Raw genomic sequence first — 16,407 nt, 5'->3', positions numbered from 1 at the left:
ACAATTACAAATTCTTTTCAAGCTGTCATGAGAGGAACGCACCTTCCCTCTTTACTTTCTCTCCCTCCCAAGTCTGTGAAAATCCTGCAGGAAATAAAAGCCCATTTTCACCCTCGTCTAATATCTACAGGGGAAGAAGATGGCCATTTGCACTGACAACATAACGGATGTCACTCTAAAGGATATGGTGGCTGAATCAGAAGATGATTCAAACTTCATGGGAGCTTTTGTGTGCCAGTCTACCATCATCCCATCTGACAGCAAGGGGTTCAGGACAGCCCTGGCTCTGCAGTCCAACAGTCTTGCTGATGCATTTTTAGGTATGTGGTTTTGTCTTTTGCCTCTTTGCACTTAATACACACTCTACAGATTGGTCATCTACAAATAAGAGAAGGGGCAACACTGCTTCATGGTCTAATCCCGTCAGTGGAATTTTCCCAGCACCTCTGTGAAGTTGTGTGGCAATTGTTTTTTCCCTTTCTCTGATCCTTGAGGAGATGCACTCCTCAGCCCTTGATAGGCAAGTTAGGCTTGAGGCATGACAGGTTCCTATTTTTTTCAGGCAAAAGAGGACACAGGACCGGATAACACAGTACAGAAACAAAAGAGGAAGCATCTCTCAGTTAGACTGTTTTAAGCAAGCTTTCTTGAAGATACTTGGTAGGGGAAATAGAGATGGTAGTTTGGAGAAGAAACCTGTGCATAGCTTTGTCCTCCCAGGAGCAGACCAGAAAGGCAGTTAGAGGCACAGTTCAGTCCTGGACTCACCTTTCCTGAAAGGGAGAATTAAATAGCTCCTGATTTATACCACCTCCTGCTGCTGTTCCCGGCATGTCAACTGTGTTTTGGAAAATGATGCAAGTCAGGAAGGCTGTCTGTCACCCACTCCCATACTCAGGAGGCTGTGACCTGGGCTAGGGACAGAAGTTACATATAAGCTAGTTTAAGTAATCAGATACTGGTTTAAACCTGTAACAGAACAGAAGTTCAGTGCACATTAGCCAGTTTCAAAATGGCTGAAACTGGTTTAAGATAAACCTGGTTGAATATAGTATCAGACTTAACTGACTTGGGTTGTCAGCTAAGTCTGATACTTCTGTCCTAGACCCGTTCCTGGTTTAAGTTAAATCACAGTCCACCAGCATCTCAGCATGCTTTGCAGCCCTGGGGTGGGCTGTGCTGTCACAGAGAAGGGTGGGGGCAGAAGTAGGGACTGCTCCCCCCTAGGCAAATCCCAGCTGGTGGTGAAACTACTCTGGGGCATCCCATGGAGCTGCTCAAGTGCCAGAGACAGAGGCATTGAGAATGGCCATGTGGTAAGACCCCCAGAAATTTGGCATGAAACCACTCTGGGTTTGGCAAGTGCAAGTGGATGGGGCATGCTTGCGATTGTCTCCTCCCAATATTTTAGGGGAGAGACAATATAGACGTCCCTTTCAATGCTGTAGTCAATATGCACTCTTTGCTTTGAACAGATCGAGCTCTAAGTCTATCACTATAAATCTTTTTTCCTCCCCTTAGACCATTTTTGTGACTCTCTTTTGCATTCTTTCCAGTGTTTGAACATACGATTCTCATGTCCATATTTTTTAAATGGTGATGTGGTTTAGTGCTGGTCTCACCTCTTTACCTCCATTCACTGCATCCTTCTTTATCTCATGTCTGCGTTACTCCTCCCTGCCGCATCATGGCATTGGAAGCTCCTGTTGACTTGCTTGTGCTACTCTTTTGTGGCCTGCCTTCCTCATTCCTATGTAAGTTTGTTTTAAAACACATTTTATTTGAGCTGGCCCATCCTCTCTAATGATCCAGACTATTCTGTATTACTCTGTCCTCATCAGTACTTACAGCTCTGGCAATCTTTGTGCCCTCCACAGATTTTATCAGTAGAGATTTATTAACTTCCAGATCACTGATGAAATTGTTGAATGAAATTGTGCCCAATATTGATGGCAGTAGAAACACTCCATTGGACTATAATTTCCCACTGACAACCACTTTTTGACATCTCTCAGTTGACTGCTTTTTAATTCATTAATATGTGCTTTATTGACATTATATTGCTTTGTTTTTAATCATGTGTTGAACACATAAGTAAGGCAAATGCTTCATGAAAAAAAATTACTTCTCTGTAGTTTTCTTTATCAGCCAAACTTGAAATCTTATCAAAGAATGGAATTAGGGTTGTTTTATCAGAACTGTTTCCCATAAAATCATGTTGATTGCAATTAATTATATTCATCACTTTTAGATCTTCTCTGATTGAGTGCTCTGCCATCTGCAGATTATTTGCTTCTGGATTGATGTCAGGCTAACCAGCCAATCACTACGTTTTCCTACTAGCACTTAAATATTGACATAGTATTACCATGCTTTCAGGATTTCCCCAGCATCCTAAGATTTATTTAAAATGAATATCAGGCTAGATATCTCCTCAGCCAACTCTGCTAGGGCCCCTGCATCTAAGTTACCATGGCTGAGTGATTCATAAGCATTTGTGCTCTGTAGATGCTAATTAACATCCTTCTTAGTTACTAATAGACTTCATCATCCTGTTTCTTTCCAAACAGAGACCAAAAATATTTATGAAGCGCTTCTGTCTTTTTTGCAGAGCGATTAACAATGTAACTGTCTCTATTATGGTAACAGGCTTCTAATATCAGTAGGTTTGCTTTTGTTCCTGATGTACTTAATTACCTCCTTTTTGCCCTTTAGTGCTGCCCCCAGCCATGATGGCTTTTTTAATATCTTTAGTTTCTTTTAGTACTTCTCTGTTTTTCCTAACTTTTTAATTTTAATTGATTTAATTACGTCCCTTTTTTCTTGTTAGTTATATTCCATTTTTTTATTTCAAATTGCTGCCTTCACTTAGTACAGAAGTTGGGCTTTTAGGCAAAGTTGTTTATTTAGGAATTGCGGGCTTTTTGGCCATCTAATAACAATCGGTTTGTTTTCAAGGAATTCTAATTTTCATTCACTTTTGTCTCTCATTTTGTCCCCCTAGTCAGTTTTTCTCATAATTCTTCTCAGTTTTGGGAAATGAGTCTTTTTGAAGCACCAAGTATATACATACAAACCTGCATGCATAAAGTATACGGTTAGGACACCCCTTGGTTTGCCCATATTAAATGAAATCAGATCGTGATCCGTAAACAAATTTTCTGTCCAGTGATCGGTTCATCTTCATCTGACATGACGGGGTCCAAATCAGTGTTACCTTTTGCTGGGACCAGTGTATTTTGGGTGATATACTTATCAACTATAATATTTAGAAATTCTAAAAATATTTTACTACTGGCTTCACGGGATCTCCAGCATGTGTGTTGAAAATGAAGCCCCCCCATAACAATAAAGTTTTTCTTACCTCACCACCAGATGTTCATGGAGTAGCATCCCATTTGATGAGCTGTAACAAACCCCAGCCTTTCCCCCTTTTGGGGTTTTGTCAGTCATCATATAAATCCATGTGCATGTGGAATCCTTAGTTATCAATGACTAGCATAATCAATGACATCTGCAATATAGATTGCTGGCCTTGTACCTCAATGATCTGTTCTATTGTTTTAGATATTTTTAACAATCTAACCATGAGAGTTAACCCAGCAGGTTTCAGTCAAGTATATCTGTTGTTTTCCACACTACTAAGACTTTCTGATTCCTCGGGCTTCTTATCCACACTCCTCGGAGACTCCTCAGCTGAAATATTTCTTCTATTGACGTTCTTTGCCATCTTAGCACCCTGCTTGTATGCTGGCCTTCCGATTGCTCCTGATAGTCTCCAGCAGAAAATGAGCACCTCCCTCCCCCATAAGAAAGTCAACCTTTGCTGTCCTATTCAGCCAGGTCCCTCTCCTTCTGAAGTGGCTTGGTGTTTCATAAAACCTAACCTTTCGTACCAGTCATACAACCAGCAGTTTACCTCCAAATTGTCTTCTCTTTCTCATGGGACTAGAAGGATTTCTAAGAAGGTTGCTTGGATTTTCTCTGGGTTAGCTCCCTTCCAAGATCCCTGCAGCCTGTAGTTTCATGTGATTCTGTATCATTTATTCCACTGCATATCATAAAAAACTTGCCATATGACTTTGTAAGTCTACGCAATCTTTCTGTTGCATTTGGAATTTCTGCTCCAGGGGACTGCACACTGACTTGTCCCTTTCTGCCCAGAAATGCCTGTCCTTTGAAGGAAGACAGCACAGTTTAGGTCCTGCATCTGGCATCCTCCTTACAAAGCTGTAAATTCACAAAAAAAAATGAAGACTGTTTTTTACACTTCAATTTATCAATGATAGAGTTTATATTAAGATTATGTAATGTATTTTTATCTAATTATGTTTCATAACCATTAAACTTATATAATGCATTTTATCTTATAGGCTCGTGCCTTGTCTGAAAGAGACAAAAATCTGTAGAGTTCACTTATATTAAAAGATAGCACTTAACACAAAGTTACTGGATGAATTCATGCCTAGAAGTCAAGTACCATCTGTTGAAAGCATGTAGACTGTGAAAGCACAGCACATGAATCCTTCAAAAATCTCATTCTTAACCTGTTCCTTGTTTCTTTCGGCTATTATTTTAGGAGCTACAGTGGAAACCACATTGGAAAATATTAGCATGAAAACAGAAATGTTTCCACCTTCTCCAAGGAAAATACCTGATGTGCATTTCTTTTACAAGTAGGTGGAAAATTCTACCTTGGAGGTACATCAGTGATCTGTGTTTGTTTAATGGAAGAGTAGTCTTAGACAGAAGATCCTTAAGGCACTTCTCCAGTCTCTGGCTAATGCTGAGAGGAGTGTTGATGACCAGCCTAGGACATCAGTAAACTCCATTACCTGCACAAATCTGAGTTAGTTTTGAGCACACAGAGTGGAGCCAGAGCCTTGATTTCTCTAGGTGCTATATTATATCTTATGTTTTTTGCCATGGTTTTTTCTTCATTTGCTTTGAAATGTTTATGGCAGTAGAAACACCTGTATATTTGCATTCATGTTTCCAAAACCAAAACAGGAAAAAAAAAATCACTTGATTCAGACTTGCCCAGATCATACCAGCTTCTTCCTGTTTTTCATATTCTTAGGGGTAATATTATAGCCGAGGGCCATACTTTGACTCAGATTATTATGCTGTACTGCATAATGGGGCAGCGAGTTCTGGTCTCCGAGGCATGCCCAACTTATGCTATTTCAGGGAAGAGTTGTTTGTAGCTTCTTGGGTTTTTAGTAACTCTCAGACCATACTGCTTATGGCTATCATTTTCTAATCCTTTGATTTTGGTACGGGAAGAAGCTGTTCCTAAGTGAAGAGTTCCTGAAATGCACTTTTTTAAAGCACACAGGGATGTAAAATGATTATATAATCAGTTATAAATTGTCTCTCTTGTTCCTCCTTTCATCTGACAATGGCAAAGAACAGTGTGGTGTGACAGTATCTCTAGAGCTGTACGTATACATATGTGGGCAGATGCATCTTGAAGCTGTGTGTTTACATTTGTGTATTTAAATACAAATACTGTGCATCTAAAGTACAAATACTGCACAACGCATACCTAGTGAAAATGAGCTAAATATTTATTGCAGGTTTTGTTTTATTTTGGATTAGGTCTTCCACAGTTACAACCTCTTGTGAAAATGGACGTGCAACCATTGTGACAATGAGATGTGACCCCTCCAAACCCAATCAGGGAGATATTTCAGTTCCCAGGTATTTAATTATTTGTATTATAATAATGCCAAGTGTCCCCACTTTCTTTAAGCAAAATATTAAGGGCGGGGCTGTCCAGCTTCTAGGCCACTGGGGGCCATGCTAGCAGGGGCTGCATGCTGTGCAGACCGCACCAGGTGAGCCATTGGCCACTAGGCTGCTCAGGCGTTCCCCCTGGTTGTTCCACGTGCCCTTGTAGGCACTCTCCCTACTCCTGTACTGGGCGGGTGCAGTTCCCATCCCAGCTGCAATGTGTGGCTGGTTGGGTGTGAATTCCCCCCTCACACGTGGCTCCAGTTCACTCCTTTTCTTGCATGTGACCCAGACTTACCTGGGGTGAGGGTACAATGCCACAGTTGAAGGAGGGATGGGAAGCATGGAGCTTGGGGAGGGGGTGACAGGGTGGGAGTACAGGACTGGCTGCTGGGCAGGAGCCTGGGGGCTGCATTTTAAGAACTTGCAGGTTGCATGCAACCCGCAGGCCACTAATTGCACAGCCCTGCTTTAGGGGGTAGATGGACAAAATATGCATACTATTGAAATGGGCGTTTCACCAAAGTCAAAGCAGCAGCAGACAGAGAATGCAAATCCTTAAGTCATCATCCAGTCTAATCCAGTTACCTCTGAAAGAGTCAGGGATAAAACTCTAGTGGGTGTAAGCTACCCAAGTTTAGGTTTCACCTAGTGGCATTTATTGCACAGGAGCCACTCGTGAAACAAATAGGCTGGCACTTGCTCTCTGCCACCGAGTGGTGAGGTGCAGTAGTAGTCAGATATTGTGGGGGAGACCCCAGGATAGCTGCACATCTGTCCTTTTCTGAACCCCATGTTGTTTTACATTGATGTATAAAGCCAAGATTGATTTCACCAGGGTACTTTTTTGCCCTGTTCCTTAGTCACCTTATGCAAGTACTGTAAAACACTCCATCACCTCTTACTAATCAGAGGCCCACGTCCATTTCATCCAAATGAGTATCCAGGCCACGGCGTCTCCCGGTGAACTGGCTGCTGCTTAGTCTTGCTGTGATGGTCCTGCAGAAGCCCTTTCCTTTTGCTGTTAGGCATATTCTGTGACCACCTGATAGATTGGGCCTCTATGGAAACAGGCAGAATTTAGGCAGCTCCCCTGCCAGCCTGTAATGCATCGTAGGAGGGAGTTAGGTGCCTAGCTGCTCAAAGACGATCACTTCCAGTCTAGCCTTCCCCTCTCTGCATGGAGCCACACCTCTGAGCTGCAGCTCTCTGTTACCAGCTGTGTTGATCTGCCAAGCCCAACTATGCTTAGCATCTGCAAGCCCCGTTTTTCTCTATGAGCCTGTGACAGCAGCTGATTAAAATGACTCAATAACACTTTCTTTAAAACAAAGTATTATGTATCATTTCCCCCAAAATACAGCCAGAAGCAAAATGGGCCAAAACAGATAATACATAACCCAAGGGACACATGATATTTATTAAAAACAAGCAAACCCCCCCACTAGCTCCCTTGTTCTCCACACACAGCATTTAGTATTGGGTAAAGTAGTACTTTTATTTATAACAAAAATGTCTAAAAGATCGGTGAATTCTTTGCTGCTTGTTATAACCTAAGCAAGGGGTTCAGGAAAGAGGTCTATTGGTGTCCTTGATATGTATGAAGAGAAAATAGTCTGTAATTGAGAGAGGAAGTTCTAAAGTAGCAAAATTAAGGCATGAGATTGGGCTTTTAGCTCCCTGGACCACCAGAAATGGGCAACTAGATTTCAGAGTCACAGTGCAAGTCTCTTATGAGTCCATGTTTCTACAGTAGCTGTGTTCCACACTTTCCTAAACCAGTTGCTTATTAGCTGTGACTTGCATTTAATTGTTATAAATCTAGCTGCTGGGAATAAAAATTGAGCGATCATCATGGCGTTGCAAGTAATATTTTGTTTTGTTACCTGAATATTAAAAAGGCACGTTTGTATACTCAGACTTGTGGAAAGGAAGTTGTCAGTTCAGTAGGCTGGGAAACATCCTTCTGGTATTTAACTGTTATAGGGCATGTCTACCACATATGGAAGAAATCACCCAAAACATCACAATTAGACCAGTAGGAAGCAGACTCTAGCCATCTCATATGGAACAGCCAGCCAGATGCAAAAGAAGAGTGATAAAGGGTTTTACACCGCGCCTCTATACTGTTTGAGGAATCTCAGAGACTGGGCCTGACAACAGATCTCCACAATATGTCGAAGATCTGGAAATCAGCATCTCTCCTCCCTAAGTTTCAGGGTGGTGGTGGTGATGGTGGCAATGAGATTACTTCTAATCGGGCTATCCAACAACATTTGCTCACAGCAGGGCATGTGGCCTGTGAGGGAGGTGATCTGCAGCCCTTGGGCTTCCCCTGGCTGCCATTCCCCCCTCATCGCTGGCTGCTGCTGCCAAGGTCTGCAGGCTCTCCCTCTCTTCTCTGGTTTTCACCTCCTGTGCCTGTCCCAGGGTGTGAGGCATGGCAGAGTGGTGCATCCTGCAGTGCTGGGGGAGCCTGTGGCACAGTGCAGCAAGGGAGTCTGCAGCTAAGGAGGTGTTGAGGAGCTGCTTGTCTACACGATGCCGGAAGACTTTGCAGCTGGGGAGATGATGAGGGAGCGGGGCATGGCCCTTTCTTGTGTGGCTCCCATGGCACATGGACCCTGCTGGTGCCTTCACCAGCCCTGACTTACAGTACTGGAGCACTGGGGTCTTGTTTCTGTTTCATGCAAGTATCTGTAACTGTAGTGAGTCATTACTAGAAAAATACATGGGGACAAAACTGATCTCTGAAGCATTTGATGCCTGTGGATTGGTCAGAATCGGTCAGATTTGGATTTGTCTGCGAAGCTACAATAGTGATGGGTTCTCTCCAAATAAACATTTTTTCTTGCAATGTATAAGATTTCTCCTATAAGCATAGCTTTTTTGCTAATGATATCAATGAAGTTACATCAAGCATAGGCTTGACATACTCTTTTTAGCACAAAGGCATTTATTTTTCAACTCTTCTGAAAAAAATACTTTATAAAAACATTCAGAGGCACTGGAGCAGAGATCTCTATAACTTTGCTAGCTAGGGTTTTCTGTGGAAGTTATGATGAAATCTAGCTATAATTTTGACAGTTTGTGCAAATCCATTTTTCTTTATGAGGCAGCGGTGTGTACTCTAACTCTCTAGAGCTTTCTGTTAGTCACGGCAAGCAGCAGAGCACAAAGCTAAAATTGCTTAGCCCAGGTTTTTCAGAAGTGGGAACTGACTTTGGTTGTCTTGATTTTGGAGTGTGTGGGTGGAGACATCCCAGAATCATTGGCCATGTCTGAAAAAGTGGGGCTTCTGTATACAGCAGCCTGTAACAGCAAGTCTCAGCCAGTGAATGTGCCCATTCCTGTCACTCTAATTATCTGGAACACCTGACAAAGACGCACTCAAATACAATCACTTAGACTGTGTGTGTAAACCAAATATATGAAATCGGCAGGGATCCTGGCTTTCTCTGATTTAAAAAAATCCCCAATTTTTGGGTTAAAATAAGTAATCCCAAATCCACATTTTTCCTGATGAAAATGAACCACCACTAATATATATAAAAAAATAGGTGTGTGTGTATATATTGTGTATGTGTATATAATATATATGTGTGTGTGTGATGTGTATGTGTATATATATGAAACACCACTATATCTATCTATCTATCTATTAGTGGTGGTTCATTTTCATCATGGGAAAATGTGGATTTTGGGTTACTTTTTATAACCCCAAAATTGGGGATTTTTTTTTAAATGGAGAAGACCAGGATCCCTGCAAATCAGAAATGGATGCAACCAAAACAGCTTAAAATATGTTTAGGGTGACCATATGAGATGATGTGAAAACCATGCTCTGTACTGCACAGGTGTCAACAATGACCTGTGAAGTAACAATTACTGTTAATGGTCATTCCACTAATCATGCTAATCTATTTCAGGGCAATTTTGCAGTCTGCTAGGGCTTCCTATTTCACAGCTCCTACTGCTCTGCCTCTGTACCTGGGACACTCATTTTAATTTTCACTGGCTGGCTGGGACTGGCCTCCGAAATCTGGGCTGTCCCAGCCAAACCAGAACGTATGGTCACCCTTAATATATTTATCTTAAAATGATTTTGAGGGTATTTCCAAAAGGTAACCTAACAACCTAAAAAGATCACAGATCTACCTCACACAGTATTCCATATCTCACAGTGACAGACCGTGGCTACTAAGGAGATTAGATTGGCACAACTGGTGAGAATCTGACTTTATCAGTAATTTTGCAAATCTGGAATAAATCCGTTAACTTCAATATAGGTTTAAGTTCTATTTCATTCTGTTCAGCAGAAGTTCTTGTACCACACTCATAATCACACTATTATTTCCAGAAATTTGACATCCAAGTCACTTTTTAAATTTGACACAAGGTGTTCCGTTGCCTGCAAAATCTTTCTCTGGGCATTTTGATTTTTTTAAAAATATTGAATTAGTGTAGGGTAATTTGTTGTAATGGTCATTAGCAGTCTTCAGCAACAGGCTGGCTGTACAGGAGGTGGGCCATTTCTCCATCCCCCAGGATAGACATCTGTCACAAATGGTAACCAAGCTTTGCTTTCCTTTTCTCCCAGCTCATGCCCTGCCGGCACCTGTGATGGATGCACATTCTACTTCATGTGGGAAAGTGCTGAAGCCTGCCCTTTGTGCATGGAGCATGACTACCATGAGATTGAGGGAGCTTGCAAAAAAGGATTTCAGGTATGAGGCCTGATAAATAATCAAACAGGATGGTTTTGTGGAGCTGGTGGCCACTGTTGAACTGCCTTTGTCAGCACCACAGGATTCTGCACCAGCATGCGCAGTGCGGTGTTGTAGCGCTCCCTGATTCTCAAGCTCTCTGAAGTTTGAAGTGTTTTCTAGGCTATCTTAAGTTGGTCCTTTAGTTCAGGGTCCTTCATGTCAAGTCTGTGCTAGACCACATCCGAGAGGCATACCAAGTTCCTTTGTTGTCCTTAAGTTGCAGAGGGCACCCAGGGGCATGCTTGAGGCTCTGGGTGGTGTCCAGGACCTAGGTGGTAAAGGCAGGGGCTCTCAGGTCCTGACAGCAGCTAGGATCTAGTTCTTCAGAGAGGAGAAGATCATGGTGGAGCCAGAGCCAGTCTAGATGCCTGACAGCTATGTGGGAAGGTGTCCCCACCTCTCTTTTGAGAGGTGCTACCAAATGCCATGCTGAGTGAAGAAATACAACTCCAATTTGGCAGCAGGGGGACACTGCCCTGTCTTCACCTCCTGCTTCTTTCTCTCTCAGCACTTATCTAGCAGGATCCAAGAGCTACCTTGATGTTGCTACCCAATTCCCAGCCACTCCCCACAGCCATAGCTTGTAGCTGCTGGACTAGCAGAGTAACTGCTTCTATTCTAGCATTCCCCCAAGCCTCAGTTCCAGCACCCCCATCTTTATCAGTGCCTAGAGCTCATGCCCCCATCACCTACCCCTCTAGTAAGCTACTGCCATATACCCTCCCACATACCACACATCCCTTCCCTACCTTCCCCAACACACTCTCTATGCTGAGTGAGATGGAGGGTTACAGACACAGGTTGGCAGCAGGAAATCCTTGTTCACAGAGGAATTATTTTGTGGGCATTTATAACCAGTTTATGGCCCCTTAATGCCATCTTAGTGGGGAAAATGTACACAGTGCAGTGCAGTCTGACCCTAATTTGACGAGAATTTGACCCTAAAATGAGAAGACTTGTTAAAGAGTAAGTGTCTCCTCTCTCCAGGTACTCTCTCTCTCAAACATCTTGTCATCTTCTCAGACTATTCATCATTAGTCTCTGAATTTGAGCCACTTTTTCATATCCTCTCATTCTCTTTCCAGGAGATCCTGTATGTATGGAATGAGCCAAAGCAGTGCATCAAAGGGGTTTCCTTGCCAGAGAAAAGGATCAGTACCTGCGAAACAGTGGACTTCTGGTTAAAAGTTGGAGCAGGTGTTGGGGCGTTCACAGCTGTCCTACTCATAGCCTTGACCTGCTACTTCTGGAAGAAGAATCAGAAGTAAGTGTTGAGCACAGAGGTAACACAAACCAGAACTCACTGAGATCCCTGGAAAGACTCTGATTCCTGTGCACTTTGGAACAGTATAGGAAATGCCAACTTGAATCATCTCCTCTAGTTTTTTGTCTCTAACAGAAAGGTAACACAAATCCCAAAGTAGGCAAGGATGGAATAATCTACCAGTGGGGATATTCCTCTTAACCCCTGATAGTTAAAGACTCTTTTAAGCCCTGATGTAATATATATTTACGAAGTCATAGGTTTTCAGGTCAGAAAGGACCATTGGAATCATTTACCTGTATCTACTGATTCCTGCATTAAGTTTACAGTTGCAGTTTGACTTAGAGTAGTGGTTCCTAGACTGTGACCCCCAGACAAGGCCATTAGGATCCAATGGCTTTCTCTGGCTAAATGGGTGTCTTGAGAAATGTTGAGTGTTGACAGTGGTCCATTAGTCTAAAACAGGCTTGTCCAACATGCAGCCCTCCAAGCTGTTTTCTGAGGCCCGAGGTGCTGTGACGGGAAATGAAAGTAAACACTGTACTTTCGTTGGGGGTGGGGTGGGGGTGATGTGATACCACTTCCTGTGAGGTCTTTGAATATGGCTTGCCAGCCCACTGGGTGATAAAAAGTTCATGATCCGGCCCCACATTTAAAAAGGTTGGACACCCTGGTCTAAAAAGACTAGGAACCACTGACATAGGGGGACACATGGAGCTTGATTTAAAGACTTTATGGGGTTTGTTCTAGTTTGCAAAACAGAAAGCGAGTTGCTAATGCAGTTCTCGGCATGTTTCTTATTTCTGGTTCTTAAAATATAACTTCCAATTCTCAAGAAATGCCTAACAATTAACTTGGAGGAGTAGCTGCAGATAAAATTATGAAGATCTGCACTGTCTGCATAATGCTAGAATATGGGACATTGAGCAGGCAAAAAAAAAGAAACCATAACTGTCCGTGTTTATACCTTTAGGCTGGAGTATAAATATTCCAAATTAGTGATGACAGCAAACTCAAAAGAGTGTGAGCTCCCAGCTGCTGACAGCTGTGCTATCATGGAAGGGGAAGATAATGAAGAGGAAATAGTATATTCAAATAAACAGTCACTTCTGGGAAAGCTCAAATCATTGGCAACAAAGGTGAGCGCTATTATTTATTAGGAATGTTGAAAATGATTGTGTAGTGGTGCTACTTTTAACAGTGCTTCAGAAACCTGCAAATGCACATTTCATTGTAGCCATAGTGATTCCTTTGAAATCAATGGAATTGTTTATGGAAGTAAGCACTGCCAGCTCTTCCCTAAACAGCTTTGTTGTAAGGATCCTCATAATGTTGACCACATAGGAAAAGAGATTGATGGACACCTCCATCTTGACACTTGCCAGAGTCACCTCTCTTTAAATGCTATCCCTGAAGCTATGACATTAGTCCTTTTCCATAGAAATTTAATATGCAGAAAGCAAAGTGTGCCCAGTCAATTCTCTGTGGAGTATAAATAGTCCAAATGAGTGATGACAGTGTGACCTTCCAGCTGCTGACAGCCATTGTATCATGGAAGGGGAAGATAATGAAGGAGGGCAGCAGCTACTGCTGGTGTTCTGTAGACATTTGCTAATTTAGGGCCCCCTCTACACATGCAGGTAAAGGCATGATTGGATCTAATCTGTGATCCACACAGTTGTGCCTTCTGCCATGCCACATGTGCTTGGCAGGAGGTGTGAATCATGTAGGTTGTGGGTTCCTGCATTAGATCCAGTCATGCCTTATTGCGGGTGTAAGGGGGCCCTATCCTGGGCTTCTCCTGCATTGGCAAGAAGCAGGCACCTACAACTGGGAACTCGCTTTGCTAAGGGGGCTCCCAGCTGTGGGGGCCACACACAGCCAGGACTGTGAGAGTAAGACACAGCTGGGACCCAGAGGTGACAGCTATGGGACTCTGGGTCCTAGCTGCAGGTGAGGTGCAGCTGGTTCCAAGAGCCTCTTGTGGTCCTGGGGTTTCATGAACTACCAAACCTTGGGATCACAGCAGCCATGATCCCTTGGTCTCGGGGGTTTCATGCCAGGTGTTGGTGCCCCCCTGTAGCTGGGAGCCCTGTCAACTGGCATGGCTCCCAGTTGCAGGAGAGACCCTGCTACACGTGCAAATTAAAGCTTGATAGCAACCAGCTAGGAAGTTAGGGCACATTTTTGAGGTCTTAATTTTATAGCTGCTTGGAGCTTTTTATCATGTGACAGCTACTTTGCATGTGTAGCTGGTCTCGAGGTAATTGCGCAGTTAACCAGTTAATTGTGTAATCCTTGTAATGTGTAGAAGGGGCCTAGGGATCACATTTTAGGAACCATGGACTTTCAGTCTAGATCCGTATCAACAAATGCCTACCATGTAGTGTGGTGCTTACTGCCCTGAATCAGCTCATCTGTACCCATTAATAAGCAAGCCATCAGTATGTTTGGAGAACTGGGCCCTAAATAGATGAAAACTTAGACAGAAGTAGAGGACAGGGAGATCCTAAGGTAGAGCCTGTGAGTACTTCACTGTTATTCATAGCTTCTGGAAGTCAATAAAAAGACCTTCTCGGCTTCAACAGGGTTTTGGAGCAGGGATTTGGTGTTGAACAATCCTGGCTGCCCTTCTCATATAGACCCCTCTCTCTCTCAGTGTTTGCAGATTTGCAGTTTTCAGATTTTGGGGGTTTTTTCCCCTTTATCTTATTCCTTATTTTCCATTTTGCCACTGAGTGCAACTGAATGAATGATGTATAGTGGTTTCTCCTCCTGTTATGTCTCTTTCCTTTTAATTGTTCCGATTTTTTTAAAATTATTTTTCCTCTTTCCATTCTGGAATTTTCCCAGTTATTCATCTTTGTGAAAGTCACAGAGCTTCAAAATGGGGGGAAAAACCCCCAGAAGCTTCAAAATACTAAAAATCTCAAATTTCAGTTTTCCTTCTAAAAATACAGTGTGGTCATTTTCCAATGTTTTCTTTTAAATTGTTCAATTTTAAACCCTGGGAAAAGACAGTTATTTAGAATTGTTTGTGAAAAGCATCAGCTCGCTATGGCTGAATGTAGTGAAATGTTGCGTCAGCTCTATTGCTGTGTGTCGCATTTAGTCTTGTGAGGACACATGGCAAATGCACTGGTCTTGGTGATCATGTTGGCATCATTTGCCCCTTAATCATTAGGAAAAAAAGAGGAGGGATGGCTAGGAAAATAGATTTTAAAATTTAAAAAAATCAGTTCATATTTCATATCCAGAATGGAGACCACTCTACCTCCTGAACTCTGTAGTCATCCTATTCTTAAGTCAAATTTCTGTATTCATTTGAGCAGCCTGCCCTGTACTCTGTTTCCTTTTTAAAACAAGCCTGTCAGATATCGCTAGGCTGGTGTATTTTGCCTGCTGGATAATCAAAGCTGGCAAACTCAGTTTCCAGTACCTCATTAGCTTGTTTAAGTCTCTGTCCTTATCCCTGCAGATAACTGGAATGTATTAATTATTTCTTAAACCAAATGTTATAAGCATCATTCTTCATTAATGCCAAAGATGGGGAAGCACAGTCCTCACCACATCTTTCTTTCTTTCTGTTCTTTTTCCCCAAGGAGAGAGAAAATAATTGAAGAAAGGTGGGGCATAGGTCTGCCTGTGCCTACAGGGCCCATCTGGCTGGAATGGTTAATGTATTCACACTCCCATTGCCCATGACAGAGAAAAGAGCAAGGTGGCTTTTGTCAGGTCTGGCAGTCCCTGGACACACCTGCAAACTATGATTCTTTTTGGAAGTTGCAAACAATGCTCAAATAAATACCGCTGGAGCCAGAGGGAGGTGCCTTAACTGCTCTGTCAACACTTCCTAGAGAAGTGCTAAAATAGTGCCTATCTTCTAAAAGAGGGAAAATGAGGACCAGGGGAATTTTAAATTGGAGCAGCAGCTGGTTAACACCTACCCTGCCATGTGGTGGTTGGTGCGCAGTGCTAGGGACTCAGGCTCTGAGACCACTCTAGTTGCGGGAAGAGGAAATGGGGAGAGGGCTAGAACCTAGTCTCCTATTTCCTGGCCTAATAACCTAACTGATCAGCTGTTGAGACTAAAACAAAGTAGGGGGTGGGGGGGACCTACTCTTTCATGGCCAGTGGGTAGCTGATTCCGCATGCTCAATCCATGTGAACATGCTTATGTGTCCACAGTGCAGAGGCAGGGTCCAAAACACTGAGGTGCATGACTAGGATACTGTACAAAAATGAAGTTTATTTCCTACATATGGGGACTTTTTACCATCTTGAACTTTCCCTGAGCCTAATGAAGGGCGCATGAGCCCAAAAGCTTGCAGAAAAAAAAAATATTTTTTTGCAATTTCTCAGTTGGTTTAATAAAAGATATCATTTTGGAATCAAAAGTTCTAGATTTTTGCATGACTAGGATACTGCCATTTAGGTGCACAAACGGAAATAGAATTCCTCCCCTGGATTCAGTTGACTCATATTACTGTCCACATAGTATAACTAGTAACTAGGCTGCTGTCCACATAAATGTTCAACGTCCTGTTTGTTTCAGCAAGTTCTTGGCCTTAGTGGCTTCCAGCTGCAAGGGGACCTACAAGGTATTTATACAATGTGTGAATAAGTACCATATGTTTC

The 16,407-nt window shown here is 42.7% G+C and overlaps 1 protein-coding gene across 1 annotated transcript in view; it reads left to right on the top strand.

Annotated features, from left to right (window-relative positions):
- KIAA1324L (KIAA1324 like) overlaps positions 1–16,407 on the top strand; it is a 169,046-nt gene that overhangs the window by 142,861 nt on the left and 9,778 nt on the right. The window contains exons 16-21 of the mRNA XM_006022111.3: positions 131–320; positions 4,580–4,676; positions 5,602–5,703; positions 10,337–10,463; positions 11,591–11,769; positions 12,743–12,908. Coding sequence (XP_006022173.1) covers positions 131–320; positions 4,580–4,676; positions 5,602–5,703; positions 10,337–10,463; positions 11,591–11,769; positions 12,743–12,908 — 861 coding nt within the window. The remainder of the gene's footprint in view (positions 1–130; positions 321–4,579; positions 4,677–5,601; positions 5,704–10,336; positions 10,464–11,590; positions 11,770–12,742; positions 12,909–16,407) is intronic.

This window comes from Alligator sinensis, unplaced genomic scaffold, assembly GCF_000455745.1.
Source record: "Alligator sinensis unplaced genomic scaffold, ASM45574v1 scaffold1216_1, whole genome shotgun sequence".
Lineage (NCBI taxonomy): Eukaryota > Metazoa > Chordata > Crocodylia > Alligatoridae > Alligator > Alligator sinensis.
Note: the sequence above shows the minus strand (reverse complement) of the source record. Positions and strands in the feature narration are given on the sequence as shown.